The 18,184-nt window shown below is 42.5% G+C and overlaps 1 protein-coding gene across 3 annotated transcripts in view; it reads left to right on the top strand.

Annotated features, from left to right (window-relative positions):
- Positions 1–14,048, top strand: part of LOC121283492 (multidrug and toxin extrusion protein 1-like) — a 48,056-nt gene extending 34,008 nt beyond the window's left edge. Inside the window, exons 10-17 of one of the 3 annotated variants that reach the window (XM_041198135.1) lie at positions 4,153–4,220; positions 4,859–4,967; positions 5,541–5,643; positions 5,750–5,819; positions 8,296–8,428; positions 9,344–9,438; positions 10,823–10,904; positions 13,788–14,048. In XM_041198135.1, the coding sequence (XP_041054069.1) occupies positions 4,153–4,220; positions 4,859–4,967; positions 5,541–5,643; positions 5,750–5,819; positions 8,296–8,428; positions 9,344–9,438; positions 10,823–10,904; positions 13,788–13,987 (860 nt within the window). In that variant the 3' untranslated portion in view covers positions 13,988–14,048. The remainder of the gene's footprint in view (positions 1–4,152; positions 4,221–4,858; positions 4,968–5,540; positions 5,644–5,749; positions 5,820–8,295; positions 8,429–9,343; positions 9,439–10,822; positions 10,905–13,787) is intronic. The other 2 variants (XM_041198136.1, XM_041198137.1) reach the window with 2 other exon arrangements.
- Positions 14,049–18,184: the final 4,136 nt, after the last annotated feature.

Raw genomic sequence — 18,184 nt, 5'->3', positions numbered from 1 at the left:
TAAGTGGGATGGGTTTTGAAGAAAACTTTACAAGAAACTCAATCCCTGAACTATAGGCTAGAAAAAAAGGCAATAACTTGTATTTCTGTAGCTTCATTTAATGTTATAAAATTTCTCAAGGTGCTTCACAGGTGCATTATAGAACCAAAATTTGACACTCAGCCCCCATAAGACAACGTTAGGGCACATGATCAAAAACTCTGTCAAAGAGGTCGCTTAAGGAGTGTCTTAAAGGAGGATAAAGGCAGAGTGGTTTGAGGAGGAAAATTCAGTGGATAGGGCCTTGGCAGCTGAAGATTTGACCACCCATGATGAAGTGATTAAAATCAGGGGTGCTCGAGGCCAGAATTAGACAAGTGCAGATATCCGGTTGTGGAGCTGGAAGAGATTACAGAGATAGGGAGGAGCGAAGTCATGGAGGGATTTAGAAACAAGAATGAAAATTTTAAAATCAAGACCATGCTTGACAGGAAGCATTATAGGTCAGCGAGCACAGGGGTGCTAGGTGAATGGAACTTTGTTTGATTGAGGACATGGTATTACAATCCCCGTGGAGACCAATAACTTAAAGGGATATGAATTTTCCACAGAGACAAATGCAAGGATTACATACCAAGATTTCACATTTTAAGATGTTTACTGTAACAAACAAACTAAAATCTTCGCACATTACTAAGTAGGCAACTACTACACTAAGCTACAGAAAAGGTATTCCCTATTAACTTTTGAACACAACCGAAAACCCCGGCCTGAATTTTCCCAGAATTGCATTAAGTATGGTGGCGAGTGTGAAAAAAGACGTTTTTCCTGCCAGCAATGGTGGGTTTTTGCACCATATTGTCCGCTTCCTGCCTCATTAATTATGCAGCCACAGGAAACAGGCCATCTCACTGGTGGGCGGCCTTGAATCACCCGCCATGCCATTACCTCACTGTTACCTCACTCCAGGTGCCCTATCTAAACTGCAGTCGTGCGCACAGTCCTTAATGCTTGTAGCCCAGGACTGCTCCAATGAAGATATGGCCCTGAAAGCCAAGAAGAGTTCAGTGACCCATCACTGGAATGCCTTTGGGAGGCCTGTGTGGTGTCCTCCACCCCTGCACTGGCCGCAGGAGGTCTAGCACTCTAGCCACTCTGGCTTGGGAGTCAGTGCCAATGCTGCACAGAAGAGGTTGGCCATCCAGTGCAGAAGGAGGATGAATGATCCCATCCGTGCAGCCAGGGTAAGTCAACCATCTCATCACTCTAAACTCACGCACTCACAAGGCCATCACACATTCACTGGCATCTCACTCACTGCCAGCTCAGGGGACATTACCACTCACTCTTTCTCATACACACCCTCACATCTCCACCTGGCCTCATCTCCTCTGGAGACTGCCTCCTCAGCCCTCACCATCTTGAGGCCACATGCACAGATCAACATGTGCCCCACACATACATACCCTGGGGTATCCTCCCATTCCCCAGTACAGCCCTTGCCCTGCAGCCTCTTCCTTTCTTCCCCTTCCCCAATGAAGACCAGGCCCTGCAGCCATTTAAAAGCCAAATATGCCTTACAGCTGGTCTGGTGGGTAGAGACTTGCCCATGAGCTCCCCCTAAAAGCGATGTGCTTCCTGCGAAGCCTGGTACTGATGACCGCAAGTGCTGCCTGAAGCGAGGGAGGCAAACAAACCTCGAAGTCCCGAGCGAAGTGCAACTGGTCAGCATTGTGGAACACGTCGGTGTGAGTTCATCATGCAGCCTTGGGGGGTGGATTGTGGGGGGGGTGTGGGGGGTGGAAGCGCAGGATGATTCCAACGAGCAGTGTTTATAGTGAGATTCTAATTATTGAAATTAGCTTCCCAATGTGCAGTGGCAGGACACGCAGCCTGCCATTGGTGGGTAGAGCGGACGATCGCAAACTGGTTTTATGACAACTTGAAAACAAGTTTTTGTGATTTCTCGATATTTTCCGTTTCCGCTTATGACGCCCGCTGCGAACTGGAGCGGAAAATCCCAGCTCCCATCATTCATACGTAATTCTGCGCACTCACTGGAAATGTAATCCTGTGTTTTAAAGTCCCAACCTCCCTTTGGCTTTAACAGGATTTCTTCTCCCTACCCCAGAAGGGTGAACCTTCCAGTGTCATTTCACTTAGCCTTCTGAGCATAATCGAATGGACTTCCAGTGGTAAGGCATGCTCTAGTGATGCCTTAGCCTTTAATACTCCGCAACCTTTGTTTTTTCAGTGATACAGCTTTCTTTTCTAGCCATGTTATTTACTTTAGACTAGAGCCAGCTTAGGCTATTGTAATTTTATAAGCAGTATCCGAAAACCAAAATTATCTAAAATCCAAAATACTATCAGCCCCGAAGGTTTCGGGTAAAGGATATTCGATCTGTACTCCACTTCAAATTTCTGATGAAATAATTGACAGCCCAAGTATAACATAATTATGACAATTCGCATTTATAAAGCACCTGTTAACACAGCAAAATGTCCTGAGGCAATTCACTAGAGTATTATCAAAGTTGAACACAGAGCCACCTAAGGAGATATTAGGACAGGTGACTAACAGCTTTCTCAACAGGTAGAATTTAAGGGGTATCCTAAAGAAGAAAAGGGAGAGAAAGGTAGGGATGTGGAGCAGTTTAGGGAGGAAATTCCAGAGCCTCAAGGCCAAGGCAGCTGAAGGAGATTAGAACTGGGACTGGATCTGTCCTTACCAGCACTCTGCTTGGTCATTAACCCAAAAAACAGTCCTTTTCTTCTGGCATGGCAGCATCTGTTGTGGATCAGCTTCTCCAAATCTCTCTGCCTGATTGACTGAGAGTCCGTGGATCTATATGCAGCTGGGCCAGCTGGCTCCTCCTTTGTCTCAAGGTGCTAAAACATGCACCTTACTTTCAATTTGATTTTTGAGTCTCTGTCTCCATACTAAGCAGGTTACATGGGCCTGTCTCCAAGCATATTTCTTAGGAGGTTACATCCCCCTCTTCAAAGAGACAGTTAAAACTTTGTCTTATGAAGTCCAGAGTTCGTAATGTACAAGCAGCAGAGTTTTGGATGATCTCAGGTTTAGAGGGTAGAATGTGGGTGATAGAGTGTTAGAATAACCAAGTCTAAAGGCAACAAAGACATGGATGAGGGTTTCAGCAGCAGATGGAGTGGAGACAGTGGCGGAGTCGGGCAATGTTACGGAGGTGGAAACAGGTTGGTGATGGTGTGGGTATGTGCTAGAAGCTCATTTTGGGGACAAGCGTGACACCAAGGCTGTGCAAAGACTGGTTCCATTTCTACAGTTGTCAGGATGAGGGTTGGTGATAAGGGAATGGAGTTTGGAGCAAGGATTGAAAGCGAGGATTTGATATTCCCAATATTTAAGTGGAGAAAATTCCTGCACATTCAGTAAATTATCAGACTGCTTATCCGATGTGCAGGAGTCAACAGAAAGGGCAGCATACATGAGAAAACTGATGCTGTTGTGTTTTTGGATGTTTGGTGGGGGGAGTTTTGTGTATATAAAATATTAAAGAGCTTGCAGAAGTTAAACCCTGAATATTACTTTTCAAAAAGAGGGTAAGACCAGATATAAATTAACAAAAAATATTTTGAAATGGCATCTGTGCTGCTTGATGTGTTCTGGGATAATTTGCCAGGCAGGGTGAAAAGGTTGTTCAGAAATGGCCTTCTCTTGCTTGAGTTAGTTGTGGCTCAGTCGATAGCACTCTCACCTGAGTCAGCAAGTTGTATTTAAACCACACTCCAGGGATTGATACGTCACTGGCAGTGGTCCTGTCCGATCTCACAGGTGGATGTTTTTTTTTAAAAATAAAAATAATTCCCATGTTATTTCAAAGCAGAGCAGGGGCATTCTCCTGTGTCCTGATTTATGTATCCTTGAACCAACGTTACTAAAGCAAACTGATTATCTGGTCATTTTCACATTGCCATCTATAAAAGCTTGCTGTGTATAAATTGGGCGCTGCACTTCCTACATGACAACAGTGACTGTAAATTGTAGTTGATGAATTACTTTTTTTTAAAAGTGCTTTGGGATATCCTGAGATCAAGAAAGTTAACATATAAATCCAAGTCTTTATATTTTTTCTTATTTTGACATCTCTTACATTATTAAAGTCTGGTTGTACTGTTTCCTTTTCACAGGATTAGTTAGTGAAGTAGAACTTGGAGCCCAGGCCATTATTTATCAAGTTTTATCAGCAGCATACATGGTAAGGCTGGCATTTCATTGAGACTACACACCATTAGCTTACTTATTTAAACTGGAAACTGGGTTACAATGCAAAATGTAGAGCAGTGCAGCTTGTTCAAAACAAAATGTTTATGGCACTTTATTTCATCAAAACACCCCAGAACATTTGCTGAATTACATTTGTTCTATTTATTAGGATCATCAACTTATTAAAACAAGCAATCGCAAATTGGTCATGCAGCATGAAACAGATTATTCAGTGTGACTGGGATCACCTGGTACCTGTACTGTTTCTAACCCCTACTTACTGAACTCAGGCAAAATACACTTGCCTTTTCTTGCTCAGGCTTGTCGAAAGCAATATCATTGGTACCCTCTTTTGTTTTGCCCTTTATATAAACATTGGCGGAAGATAGATATGGGCCTGTGATGCCGACACAATGAAAGACGAAGCAGACCAAATAGCCACTGCTGCCAAACAGCATGTCATAGCACAGACTGGGAATTTTAATCTGAGTCTTTTATGGTGCTGTAACACCCCAAATCGTACATTTACACCATATACTGATGGGGCAAAAGCTACCTATCACAAGGAGGAACAACATGGGGAAAATGAAGTGATCCTGAATTACAATCATGATGTTGTTTCCCCTGCAGATCCCTCTGGGATACAATGTGGCTGTAGCCGTTTGTGTGGGGAATGCTTTGGGTGCCGGAAACCCAGAGCGGGCTAAAACATGTGCCAAAGTTGCTCTGTTGTGTGCTGGTGAGTGCTTGGTTTATAATATATTACGTTGGTGATGAATTACTTGCCTGCAAGCTTCATAAGAGCATTGGATATATACTTTAAAAAGGAAAACTTTGCAGGGCTATGGAGGGGGGGGGAATTATTGGGAGCTCCGTCAAAGAACTGGCACATATATGATGGGCTGAATGGCCTCCATTCAAATAATGTAATCCATCGCCTCAATTCTTACTCCATTCCTTTATGCTTTTTTCCCCTTCCCAGTCCCTCTTTTGGAAGGAGTTGACTTCGCTCTCTCATTTGATTCTTCAATATGTGGGCCAGAGACTTGTCATTTGACTGGATCGGGCTGTAGGGTGCAAAGGATCGAGCTTCCCAGAGAGGTTGCTGGATCAGGAGCAAGAATTCTGACTAATACAGATATCCCCCATCAAGTTAAACTTGTTTAAAAAAATATATTTGCAAAACAAAGGAAAATTCCATACCATCTTCAAGCTTAAAGATTCGGAAACAGCTGAGCTGTAGTATTAAGAGTTTGGTGGAGCTTTAAATTTATTTATAATTTTTGAATACCTCGCATCCCTTTTCATTTAGCCATTTCATGCAGGTCTATTTCAACAGGCTGCTGTGCATTGGTGATCGCTCTGATACTGGCAGCCATAAAGGATGTGGTGGGTTATATCTTTACCACTGACAAGTTAGTAAAAGCAAAATTTTACAAACTGGAAAAACTCTTCTGTGTGTACTTTACAAAAGTAATTTACAAATACCTCAAACTAACACCTGTCTCTTCTTTCTCTTAGAGAAATTATTCGAATGGTTGCGCATTTAGATCCATTAATTGCTACTTACCACTTTTTTGATGCTGTGACTGTGAGTATTTTTTTTAATTTCAAACTAAAAGTTGAATCCAAAAGGTATTATTTATCAAGAATGTGAACATTGTTTATATTCTTGTGTGTTCCCTGTCCTAAAGGCTTAAACTATGAAGATGCGTTGCATTGACTAGGCTTGTATTCCCTTGGGTATAGAGTAGAAGATTAAGGAGTGATCTAATTGAGATATTTAAGATAATAACAGGAGTTGAATGATCTGATAGAGACAAACTATATTTCTCTAGTGAGTGAGTGCAGAACATGAGTACATGGCCTTAAAATTAGAACCAGGCCATTTAAGGGGTGATGTCAGGAAGCACTTCTTCACGTAAAGGATAGTGGAAATTTGGAACTCCCTCCCCAAAAATCTGTCGAGGCTGGGACTCGATTGAAAATTTTCAAACTAAGATTGATAGATTATTTTTAGGTGAAGGTATTAAGGGTATGCAACCAAGGTGGGTAGATGGATTTAAAATACAGAACTGACATAATCAAACTGAATAGTGGAACAGGCTCGAGGGGCTAAATAGCCCCCTCCTGTTGCTATGTTCACATTGATCAAAAGTAGTCTGGAACCTTGAGTACAGTTTCTAATGTTTGTTGTGATCCAGAAGGACACAACAGTGGCTTTCCCATATTGTAATACAGCAAATTTAAAGAAAATATCACGTGATTCAATATAGGCTGTCCTTCAATGCCGTGTTCACTTCTCAACTATTCTCCATGTTGCTTGGTAGTGCAGAACTTGAAAATTGCTGAAATGTGAGACATGTTGCTGAAGCTTTTCATCTTGCGCTCATCAGGACAAATGCAAGAATGCCAAATTTCAAACAATCGCAACAAGTTATACTTCAGGAGAAAAGGGTGCTGATTGGCTGGCTTGAAGTCAACTTGCCAACCAATCAGAACCCCCTTTTCTCTTGAGGTAAAAATTGTTGTGATAATTTGAATATTCTTGTGTTTGAGTGCAAGAAGAAAAGCTTCAGCAACATGTTGTCTCTCTTTTCAGCAATATCCTTCATGTGAGTTTAGATTGTGTCATCAGCCTAATCATCCATTGAGTTCAATGCAGCTGAGTTCAACCCTGTTCATGCCCAATGTCCATGCTTACATTCCGTCTGTGGTCATTGCATGCTTACCAAGAGTGTGAACCCAGGAGTGTTGAAACCAATTGGGACACACTTCCTTCTGTCCTGGCTGAGGAAGGCTCACACAAGACTGACCAGACTTTAAACTTTGAACCACCCCAGCCTGTACCCTTTAAGATGGGAAGACATTCAGCTATTTTAAGTTTTTTTTTCCCCCAGTGTTGTGATTTGGTTGTTTTCATCTTTGTTCATCAAGTCAAAAGTAAGTACATTGTTCCGAATGCTGGGACTATTGTACAAATGACGCATAAGTTTAATCTACATTTGATCTATTAGAGTCAATATTCATAACTTCAACTTTTTGCTGCTGCATTCAATACAACCTGAAGAACTGGTAGCATAAGCCTTGAGCTTTTGTCTCTGGGTGCAGCCATCTTCCAGCCTTTCTGGCCCTGGGCACTTGCTTGTGTCCCCTTGGAAGTATATGTTGTTATATTGTTGCCACATTTTGTTCTGCCTGGTGGCCTTTTCCATTTTTGTGGTGAATACTCTGGCAAAGTCAGGCATGGGTTGGCACATGAGGTGTCCATGCTAGAGTCCACCAACTGGGTTAGTGGCAATTGATTAGTCAGTTCGTGTAGTTTCTTTTGAGATTTTGTCCTGAGCCTTGCCCTTTAGTGGTATTCAAAGCAATTTAAAATCAGATCCATCCATTTGTTTGTTCATTACTTTGGTGCTTATGCCCAGTTCTTATGCCCATTTCTGAGCCATATTTCAACATGGGTATTACTAATGCATCGTTGAGCCATATGGTGAGATTGAGACTTGTGCTAGATCTTTATATAGGATAGAGAGTTACTTGTGGAGCTCAAAAGTTAAGTGTATCCATGGTAGTCAGGGAAACTATTCCCATTTGAGGAAGATGTGCTCCCCCTGTAGGTAGATTATGTCACAGAATCCAGGATAATCTTTTATGTATGTAACTGGAACAATATCACATCCTAATGTTTGTACTTTTGTCCTGTTCCAGCTGACCTAGAAACCAAGGCGAATTTTGGTCAAATTCATAGGGCTTCGAAGTGCCAAGGCCATAATCTATTAGGCAAAGTCCAGATCTGTCCACATGGTCACTGCCTAGATCTGGCTTGCATCAACATTTTCTGTTGTTGATTTGATAATGTAGTTAACATCTGGCAAGATTAAAGTTTGGACAAGAACACAACCTCGGCATATTAAACTCAAAAGACTTATTAAACTTTCTGACTGTGAATTTGGCAGCTTGTGTGGGTGTAAGGTTCTCTAACTTGTTATCTAATTCTGGTAGGGGAAGATTGTAACAGAAAATTGAATTATGTCACTAATATATTTCATTTGTCTGCTCTACAGTGTGTGAGTACTGGAGTGGTAATAGGATCTGGGAAACAAAAACTGGGAGCCATTGTCAATCTAATTGTGTTCTACGCAATTGGTTATCCCATTGGAATATCACTGATGTTTGCAGCAAAACTTGGCATCTTGGGTAGGATTTTATTTTGAATATACTATAATACTTTTATGAAAGCTGGCTTATATTTCTGTTCTTCTTGTGCTACATTGTGGAGATGCTTAGTTGGGAAGCCATCTGGTTAAGTTGCAGCATTTCATGAGGGGATAGATATGAAGGGCAATTTGATCCCTTAGTCAGGGCTGAGTTAGTTCATTTCAACCAGGTTAGAGGTAAGGGTGTTTTAGTTGATAACTTCGCCATTGGGTGGGGCGGAGAAAAGATTTCCCACTCCTGATCATGATAGTGTGTGTGCTTCTGGAGTTAACATTCAGTGAACTCTGAATTCAGGATGTTTTGGTAAGAGATCGTTGACCTGAAACAATAGCCTTGTTTCTCTCTGACCTGAGTATTTCCTACTCTTTCTATTTTAATTTCAGATTCCAGCCCCCACAGTATTTTGCTTTTGTACACTTTAGGAACCTGGCTGTGATTGAAGAACATGTCAACACTCCGTGCCTAGACTTGCATGTGACTGTGCAAGGTGCCAGAGAGCAACTGGCACTTCTGATTGCTGTAGTGAAGTGGCTATTCCACTGGACTAGCAACCTGAAGGTTGAGTGTTCAAATCTCACTGCAGCATGCTGTAATACATTTATATATAGTTTAGAAAAATGTATTTGCATTGACCCTAGCCTCACACACTGTGTGGTTGACACTTGATGCCTCTGGAATGGGCCACCAGCCAATTAATTCAGCAAAAAATTGCTATAGAAGAAGGCAGGCCGCTTTCTCAAGGGAATTGGGCCTGGCTAATGAAGGTGAGATTCCCGTGCCACATCATGAGAACATATGTCAAAGGTAATTCAAGCAGAGAAGGGGAGAAAACTGCCCAGGAAGAATGTCAACCTGATTGTGCACTTGTTCATTGCAGTCCTACTGTGTTTGCAGGCCTTTGGTCCGGAATGTTTACAGCTGTGATTGTGCAAGTGATCTTTTTCCAAACTGTGATTTTTAAATTGAACTGGAAGAAAACATCTGATCAGGTATAACGGAAATTAGTTACTATGTAAATTTTGCAAAAATATGCTTTTTTTTTTGGAATCCTGCTTTTCCCTCTTGTTTCCTCAAGTCATGCACAACAGTCCAGTCAAAACTCTGGATGTGCTCCCACATGGTCTGTGGAGTCCCTCGCCATCTGACCACTGTTAGTGTTTGGCAGAGGCCAAGGATTGCTCTCTGATTCCCAGTGGGAAAGTGCCAGGATACTGTTCTCTCAGCCTCAGTTTGTAGTGCTTTCACCTCCGAATTGAAAGTTTGCAGGATACTTCGGGAACTTGAGCATAAAATCTACTCCTGCCGCCCCTCATCTGCCACCCCTCCTCTGCTGCCCTCCTCTGACACCCCTAGCACAGTAGTGAGGGAGTGGTGCTGGTTTCCAGGTGAGACATTAGAATGAGGACTCATCCACTCCCATGGGCGGATGTTAAATATCCTGTGCGCAATATTTTTCAGAAGAGAAAAGGAGTCATCCACCGTGTCCTGACCAATATTTATCCCTCGACCAACACCTAGATTAGATTAGGTGGGTCATTATCTCATTTCTGTTTGTGGGAGCTTGCTGTGTATAGAATTGGCTGCCACATTGCTACATTGCAACAGTGGCTGCACTTCAAAAGTACTTTGTTAGCTGTAAAGTGCTTTGGGCCATCTTAGGGTTGTGAAAAATGATGAATGATACATACTTTCCTTTAATTCTCGGTTACCTCCATTATACAACAGTGAAGTGCTACAATAAGCATATCAAGTAAAATGTTCCTTAGAGTCGATTTTTTAAAAAGTCCCAACCAATTCAGTTCATTAACTGCTAGCCTCTGGTACTTCGGTTCAAGTGCCGCTTAGACCAATGGGCTGGCAGGTTCCTCTCTATCAGCAAGAAGAAAATTCTAGCTGCAGGGTACCTTGAGATTGGTCTGTCAGCTCTTGTGACATATCAGCTCCCAACAAACCTAATGGAACTGCCTACAGAGCACATATGGAGAACTCATGGTGTTTCTTGATGGAGGAGCATGAAAATGCAGTTCTTCATAGCTGTTAGACCAGTTGTACCTGTGGTTTTACTTTTCTGCCTGAAATTTGTTAGTGGAACTAGATTCAATGAATTTCAAAAGGAAATTGGATGAATCTCTGAAAGGAAAAATATGGCAAGGCTATGTAGAAATGGGTAGAGACAAATTGGATAACCCTGTCAAAGGCCCAGCAAAGACATGATGGGCTACATGATCTCCTGTATCATTTTATGATTCTAACACCTGGCAAATAGTTTTTGATTGCTTCTAAAATAATATAGATGAGGGGGATTTCTTCAAATAGAAAGCACTCCCTATTCCAGGTCTGTCTTCTCTTAATAAAGATTCTTGTACTTTAAAGGCTCGGGTTAATGCCGGTGTGAAGAATAACGTGGATTCCTCAAACAGCCCCTCTGGTGGCCAAATAGAAGTTATTTTTACAGGTATCCAATTTTATGTCCACTTTAAATCACTCTCCATTTAACAAACCTGAACACTGCTCTGAATCAACAAAACCATAAACCCATCCCTGTATAAACAGGCTATAAGTTTGCTACATGGAAGTAAGTAATTTCATATATTTTGAATAAGTTCACAGAAAATGTAGCTGACGTAGAGTAATCAATAGAACAACTTTTAAACAATGCTTATGCATTAAATTGATATTTTTCACATGAAATATAAGAACTGTGGGTGAGATCAAAACTAGGGGCTATAAGTATAAGATCGTCACCAATAAATCCAATTGGAAATTGAAGAGAAATGGCCACCCTGACAGGCATGATACAAGAACAAACCTTCTCATGGCCAGTAGCCACTTTTAGAGCTGTATGATTCACAAACAGGGGACACATTTCTTGCAGAGCAACAGGGCAACAGCTTTTTATCTTTCAACTCCTGAATTAAACCAAAAGCAGTGATTGTGAGGAATCCCTGTATTTATTGATAATACATCACATAGTATGCATACTATGCATCACATAGTAAACATTTATTCCCTCCTACCAATGATCATTTCAGTTGCTTGCTTAAAGAGGAAGGAAGTGTACATGGACATGGCCAGTAACGTGTTTCCTTCTAGCCAGCCCTCCAGCCAGTCTGAAGTTGCAATTCTCCTTCAAACCAGTGGAAGACCAATAAGGACTGATGTCTCTCTATTGGTGTTATGACTGATGCAGTTGGTACAGCGGAGTTATTTAAAAATCCCAGAGGGAAACTTTAAACAACTGTCATAACCTATAATTTTAAGTGTTATGTTTGAGATGCGACTCTAAATTCAGGAATCAGACCACCAGTTCTTGAGGTTTTACATTAAACTAATTGAAACATTTTATTTATTTACATTTTTTCACAGTTACTTACATGACTACAAATTACTACTATTATAAGCTTTTAACAAATTCCCAAACTAATCTCCATTAAGGCAACAGCAACCCACAGACTTAAGCAAACACCAGGCAAAGCATTTTCACCTTACAAATTCAAAATGAGGTTCTTTTCATTGGAGCCACTTGGAGGCTTGCAGCTGCCTTTTGATCTTACAGGCCTCTGCCTGCACACCCAAAAACTGCTGAAGTTATACCTACCACCACTGATTGAATTCAAATTCTCATTGTCTCACCAGCCTCTTTGTACTTTACATTTTAACAATGAAACCCCTTAGAACCAATTTTATTAGTAATATAAGCATATGGCTTGGTAGCTGCTAGAAAGGCATCAAGTTTACACCCCACTCCTTGGATGCTCTATTCAAAAAATGCAAATACACTCTACCTCGCTGTTTACATCTCAAACTAGAACATATCAAAGCACCCAGAGTAGCTGACTTTAATCTAATTAAGACACACCCGCAGACCAAACCTCTATTTTAAAACAAGAATAATTTCCAAAATATTATATACCTTAATAGCTTCATGACAATTGGCCAAGCTATTGGAACAGCTCAGAGAAAAAGGGAAAGGAAAATCTAAAAGAGAGGACTCCAAGATAAGCAATGAGAAGTTTACTCTCTTTGCATGCTCCACCTATATCAATCCCCTCCCACCTGCCATTTAAAACTTGAAAGAGTATCCCAAACAAAATCTTTTTCCTTTTAACTAACACAAATAGTGACATTTTTATAAGTAAGTATACAATGATACTTTAATGGATGAAGAACCTTGCACTGATCCAAAAAAAAAGTCCAGTGTTTCTCTTAGGGTTCAACATTGAGTTCAATGCTTTCAGAACATAACCTCTATTTGCAATTTATTTCACATTCCTTTACTGATTTGCTTTTTCTCTCTCCTTTTATTTTGCATTTGAATGTAGCTATCTTGCCATTCACATCCGTCTCAACATCTTTAGTTTCATTACTTGTCGCATTACCGCTCTCTTTGATTTTGGACTATGAAACCTTTTGTCATTTAATCCCAGCAACCCCACCATCCCAACACAGACCTTCCGTTTTGGTGGTCTTCCACCTCCCTGCCTTTCACGTACATTTATAACATTTCCCCATTCTGATGGAACATCATCAACCTGAAATGTTAACTCTTTCTTCGCAGATGCTGCCTGACCTGCTGAGTATTCCCAGCATTTTCTGTCTCTTTGTTTCTGATTTCCGGCATTGACAGTATGTTCCTTTTGTAGGCCAAGAATGCAGTTTGGTCACCCCTTTCTGCAATTGCTACACCACCTGTGTGTGTGGGTCGGGCAGCTTTGCACATGGTCATTCTGAGCCCCTAAAAGTTTGGTCCACTTGTCAAATAATGGGCTTAGAATATCTGTGTGACTTTCAGCCTCGTTACCTCCTAGAATTGACTATTCCAGTGCTCTCCTGACTGCTATCCTATCATAGAATCATAGCACGTTTACCACATAGAAAGAGGCCACTTGGCCCATCGTACCTGTGCCAGTCAAAAAACAAACCACCCAGTCTAATCCCACTTTCTAGCATTTGGTCCATAGCCCAGTAATCCCTTTGCTCACAGAACTACATTGGGTCCTGGCTAAGTGATGTTTCAGTGTTAAAATTCTCATCTTTGTTTTCAAATCCCTCCAGGGCCTTGTCCCTCCCTATCTCCTGTAAAATCCATCCTTACAACAGCCCAAGGCCTCTGCACTTTTCCAATTCTGGAGCCTTGAGCATCGCTGATTTTGTTCATTCATTGTTGGTGGCCATGCTATCAGCTGCCAGTTCCAAAGCTCTGGACCTCCCTCCCTAAAACCTCTGTACTTCACTTTCCTCCTTTAAGACACTCCTTATAATTTGACCAAGCTTCACATCTCTTTGACTCTGTGAAACTTTGTTTGACACAACACTTCTTCCTTGATTTGTTTTGCAGAAAAAATTGAGGAAGTAGAGAACAACATCGACATAGAACAACTGATCGATGAGTCCAGTATGACACCATCTGGTATTACAGTTGGAGATGTTCTACCCATGAAACAACTGATCATCCGCCGTGGCCTAGCCTTCCTTTCAGGACCACTCATTCTGGCAATTGGACTCGTGATACACTTCACTGTCGCAGTGGATGTGTAAACCCCAATGAACAAAGCAGAGACAAAGCAGGGATTAGGATTAAACTGAACTCTGTCATTTACATCACAGTTCCAGCCTCTGGTTATTTACTATTTTCCATTTGGGTTTTGTTAATGCAGATCAGTATGTCATCATCATCTTAGGCAGTCCCTCGGGATCGAGGGTGACTCGCTTGTACTCTGGTTTGATGGGTTCTGATATGGCTGATAAGTCCAATGTGCGATCTGCAGTCTCTGACACATGCAGGTTAGGTGGTGCTAGAAGGGCTGGGTAAATGGATTGTCTGAAGGTTTGTATGCTCTCTTCGACACCTCATCTTTGTTTTTGTATGTTCCTGACAGTCGATGTGTTTGGTGCCTTTCTGAATAAACCTTCTCCATTTTGATCAGTCACAAGCCAGGGACTCCCACGAGTTGGCAGGTATGTTTGACCTCTTGAGGACATCCCTAAAGTGTTTCTGCTGTTTTCCTGGGAGGCTTCTACCCCAGCCGAGTTCCGAGTGGAGCAGTTGCTTCAGGAGTCTGGTGCCTGGTATACGAAAGACATGTTCTGGCCAGCAGAGCTGGTTTTGAGTGGTTATTGCCTTGATGCTGGACGAGTTGGCTTGGGAGAGGAGGCTGCTGTTGGACTGTGAAGGCATCACTGGTGGTGATCAGTATGCATATGGTCAACATGTAGTGTCATTGGGTCATTGCAAAATCAAAGTAGAGGCAGTCTAGTCAAAAATTTGTGCACTGTGGTTCCAAAATATCAAAATTACACAATTCTGGTAAGGTAGGTTTGCAGTTGCACATTGAGTGCAATCTAGCCATGCTGCTGCTGCTGGGATTGAAAGGTAGGTGTTTCCTTGTAGAGACAAAGGAAAAACCAGTCAGGGAGAATCACCTCAGACAACTCTTGCACCTCTCCTGATATGGATAGCTAGTTACATGAACTCTGTCTTAAAGTGCTTTACAGCTAATAAAGTACTATTGCGATGTAGGATGGAATCTTGCACCCTCCCCAGCAGCGAGTTTGGTGATGAGAGGTCATTTAATCAGGCAGAAGGGTGGCTGACGGTGCACCATTGGCTTGTCATGTTGATTCTCCTACATGCCAAAGTTCTAACCTCAGGCATGCTGTTGAGATGCTAATCCTAGCTAGACACCTTAAAAGGTAGGTAAATATAATACTCAACTATCTGGACACCACCAGCCATGAGTTGATTAGGTATGTTATGTATTCATCCATTGATTAAATGTATTCTGACTCAAGATTAAACAACGCTAATCTGAATTATCATGGCTGGAAGTCATACCGTAAGGTATACATCGTTGCTAATAATCTAGGTCAATCCATGCATTCCAAGGATCTGGGATTTGAGTGGACACTGTTTTAGAGCTGCTTCAGTGAGGAGTGCAGGAGGGCATGACAAGAGCAGCGCCTGGCATACCTAAAAATGAGGGATCAACCTGAAGCTACAACGCAGGACTATGTGTGCCAAACAGCAATTGCAGCAAGTGATAGACAGAGCTAAGCGATCCCACAACCAATGGATCAGATCTAAACTCTGCAATCCTGCCACATCCAATCGTGAATGTGGTGGACAATTAAATTAAGTCACTGAAGGAGGCAACTCCACAAATAGTCCCATCCTCAATGATGGAGGAGCCCAGCACATCGGTGCAAAAGTTAAGGTTGAAGCATTTGCAACAATCTTCAGCCAGAAATGTTGAGTGGATGATCCATCTCTGCCTCCTCCGGAGGTCCCCAGCATCACAGATGCCACTCTTCAGCCAATTCAATTCACTCCATGTGGAATCAAGAAATGGCTGAAGGCACTGGATACTGCAAAGGCTGTGGGCCCTCGCAATATTCTGGCAATAGTACTGAAGACTTATGCTCCAGTACTGGCCGCACCCCTAGCTAAGCTGTTTCAGTACAGCTACAACACTGGCATCTACCTGGCAATGTGGAAAATTGCCCAAATATGTCCTATTACATATAAAGGACAAATCCAACCTGGCCAATTACTACCCCATCAGTCTACTCTCGATCATCAGTAAAGTGATGGAAGGGGTCATCAACAGTGCTATCAAGTGGCGCTTGCTTGCAATAACCTGCTCAATGAAGCTCAGGTTGGGTTCTGCCAAGGCCACTCAGCTCCTGGCCTTATTACAGCCTTGGTTCAAACATGGACAAAAGAGCTGAACTCTAAAGGTGAGGTGAGAGTGACTGTTCTTGACATCAAGGGAGCATTTGACTGAGTGTGGAACCAAGGATCCCTGGAATGGGGGGAAAACTCTCTGCTACTTAGAGTCAAACCTATCACAAAGGAAGGTGGTTGTGGTCCACTCCTCCATCACCCCCTACACCTCAACCCCCTTCCACAGCACCTTCCCATGCAACTGCAGAAGGTGCAACACCTGCCCCTTCCACTCTCCTCACCATCCAAGGGCCCAAACACTCCTTTCAAGTGAAGCAGCATTTCATTTGCACTTCCCTCAATTTAGTCTACTGCATTCGCTGCTCCCAATGCGGTTTCCTCTACATTGCAGAGAACGAACGCAAACTGGATTTGCAGAACACCTTCAGTCTGTCCGCAAGCATGACCCAGACCTCCCTGTCTCTTGCCATTTCAACACACCACCCTGCTCTCATGCCCACATATCCGTCCATGGCCTGCTGAAATGTTCCAGTGAAGCTCAACGCAAACTGGAGGAACAGCACCTCATCTTCCGACTAGGCACTTTACAGCCTTCTGGACTGAATATTGAGTTCAACAAATTTGGATCATGAACTCTCCTCCATCCCCACCCCCTTTCCGATCCCCCTTTTTCCAATAATTTATAAAAAAAAATTCTTTTCCCACTTATTTCTGTTATTTTTAAATGTATTTCCAACCATTGTTTTATCTCTATCTTTTTGCCTATTTCGATCCCTTTCCCCCACCCCACCCCCACTAGGGCTATCTGTCCCTTGCTCATCCTGCCTTCTACCCTTAATGTCCCATTAGCACATTTCTTAGCTAATATCACCACCTTCAACACCTCTTGTCCTTTTTTCTATGACGTCTTTTGACGATCTCCACCTATCACTGGTCCTCTATCCACCTCTACCTGTCCCACCCCCCCCTTAAACCAGCTTATATTTCACCTCTTTTCTATTTTTCCTTAGTTCTGATGAAGAGTCATATGGACTCAATGTTAACTGTGTCCCTCTCTGCAGATGCTGTCAGACCTGCTGAGTTTTTCCAGGTATTTTTGTTTTTGTTCTAGATTTCCAGCATCTGCAATATTTTGCTTTTATCTAGGTGGTTGTGGTTGTTGGAGGTCAGTGATCTCAACACTAGAACATCACTGCAGGAGTTCCTCAGGGTTGTGTCCTTGGCTCAACTGTTTTCAGCTGCTTCCTCAATGATCTTCCTTTCATCTTAAGATCAGAAGTGGGGATGGTCGTTGATGATTGCACAATATTCAGCACCATTTGTGACTCTTCAGATAATGAAGCAGTCCATGTCCAAATGCAGCAAGACCTGGACAATATCCAGCCTTGTGCTGACAAGTGGCAAGTAACATTCATGCGACACAAGTGCCAGGCAATGACCATCTCCAACAAGAGAGGATCTAACTGTTGGCATTACCATCGCTAAACCCCCTGCTATCAAAGTCCTGGCAGTTACGATTGACCAGAAACTGAACTGGACTAGCCATATAAATATCGTGGCTACAAAAGTTCAGAAGCTAGGAATCCTGTGGCAAGTAACTCACCTCCTGACTCCCCAAAGCCTGTCCACCATCTACAAGGCACAAGTCAGGAGTATGATGGAATACTCTCCACTTGCCTGGATGAGTACAGCTTCAACAACAATCAAGAAGCTCGACACCATCCAGGACAAAGCAACCCTTTTGAATAGCACCCCATCCACAAACATTCACTCCATCCACCAGTGACACAGTAGCAGCAGTGTGTACCACGTACAAGATGCACTGCAGGAACTCACCATGGCTCCTTAGACAGCACCTTCCAAACCCCCGACCATTACCATCTAGAAGGACAAGGGCAGCAGACACATGGGAACACCACCACCTGGAAGTTCCCCTGCAAGCCACTCACCATCCCGACTTGGAAATACATCGCCGTTCCTTCGCTGTCGCTGGGTCAAAATCCTGGAACTCCTTCCCTACAGTGGGTCTAGTGGATGTACCTACACCACAT

The sequence above is a fragment of the Carcharodon carcharias genome, chromosome 10 (assembly GCF_017639515.1).
Source record: "Carcharodon carcharias isolate sCarCar2 chromosome 10, sCarCar2.pri, whole genome shotgun sequence".
NCBI lineage: Eukaryota > Metazoa > Chordata > Chondrichthyes > Lamniformes > Lamnidae > Carcharodon > Carcharodon carcharias.
Note: the sequence above shows the minus strand (reverse complement) of the source record. Positions and strands in the feature narration are given on the sequence as shown.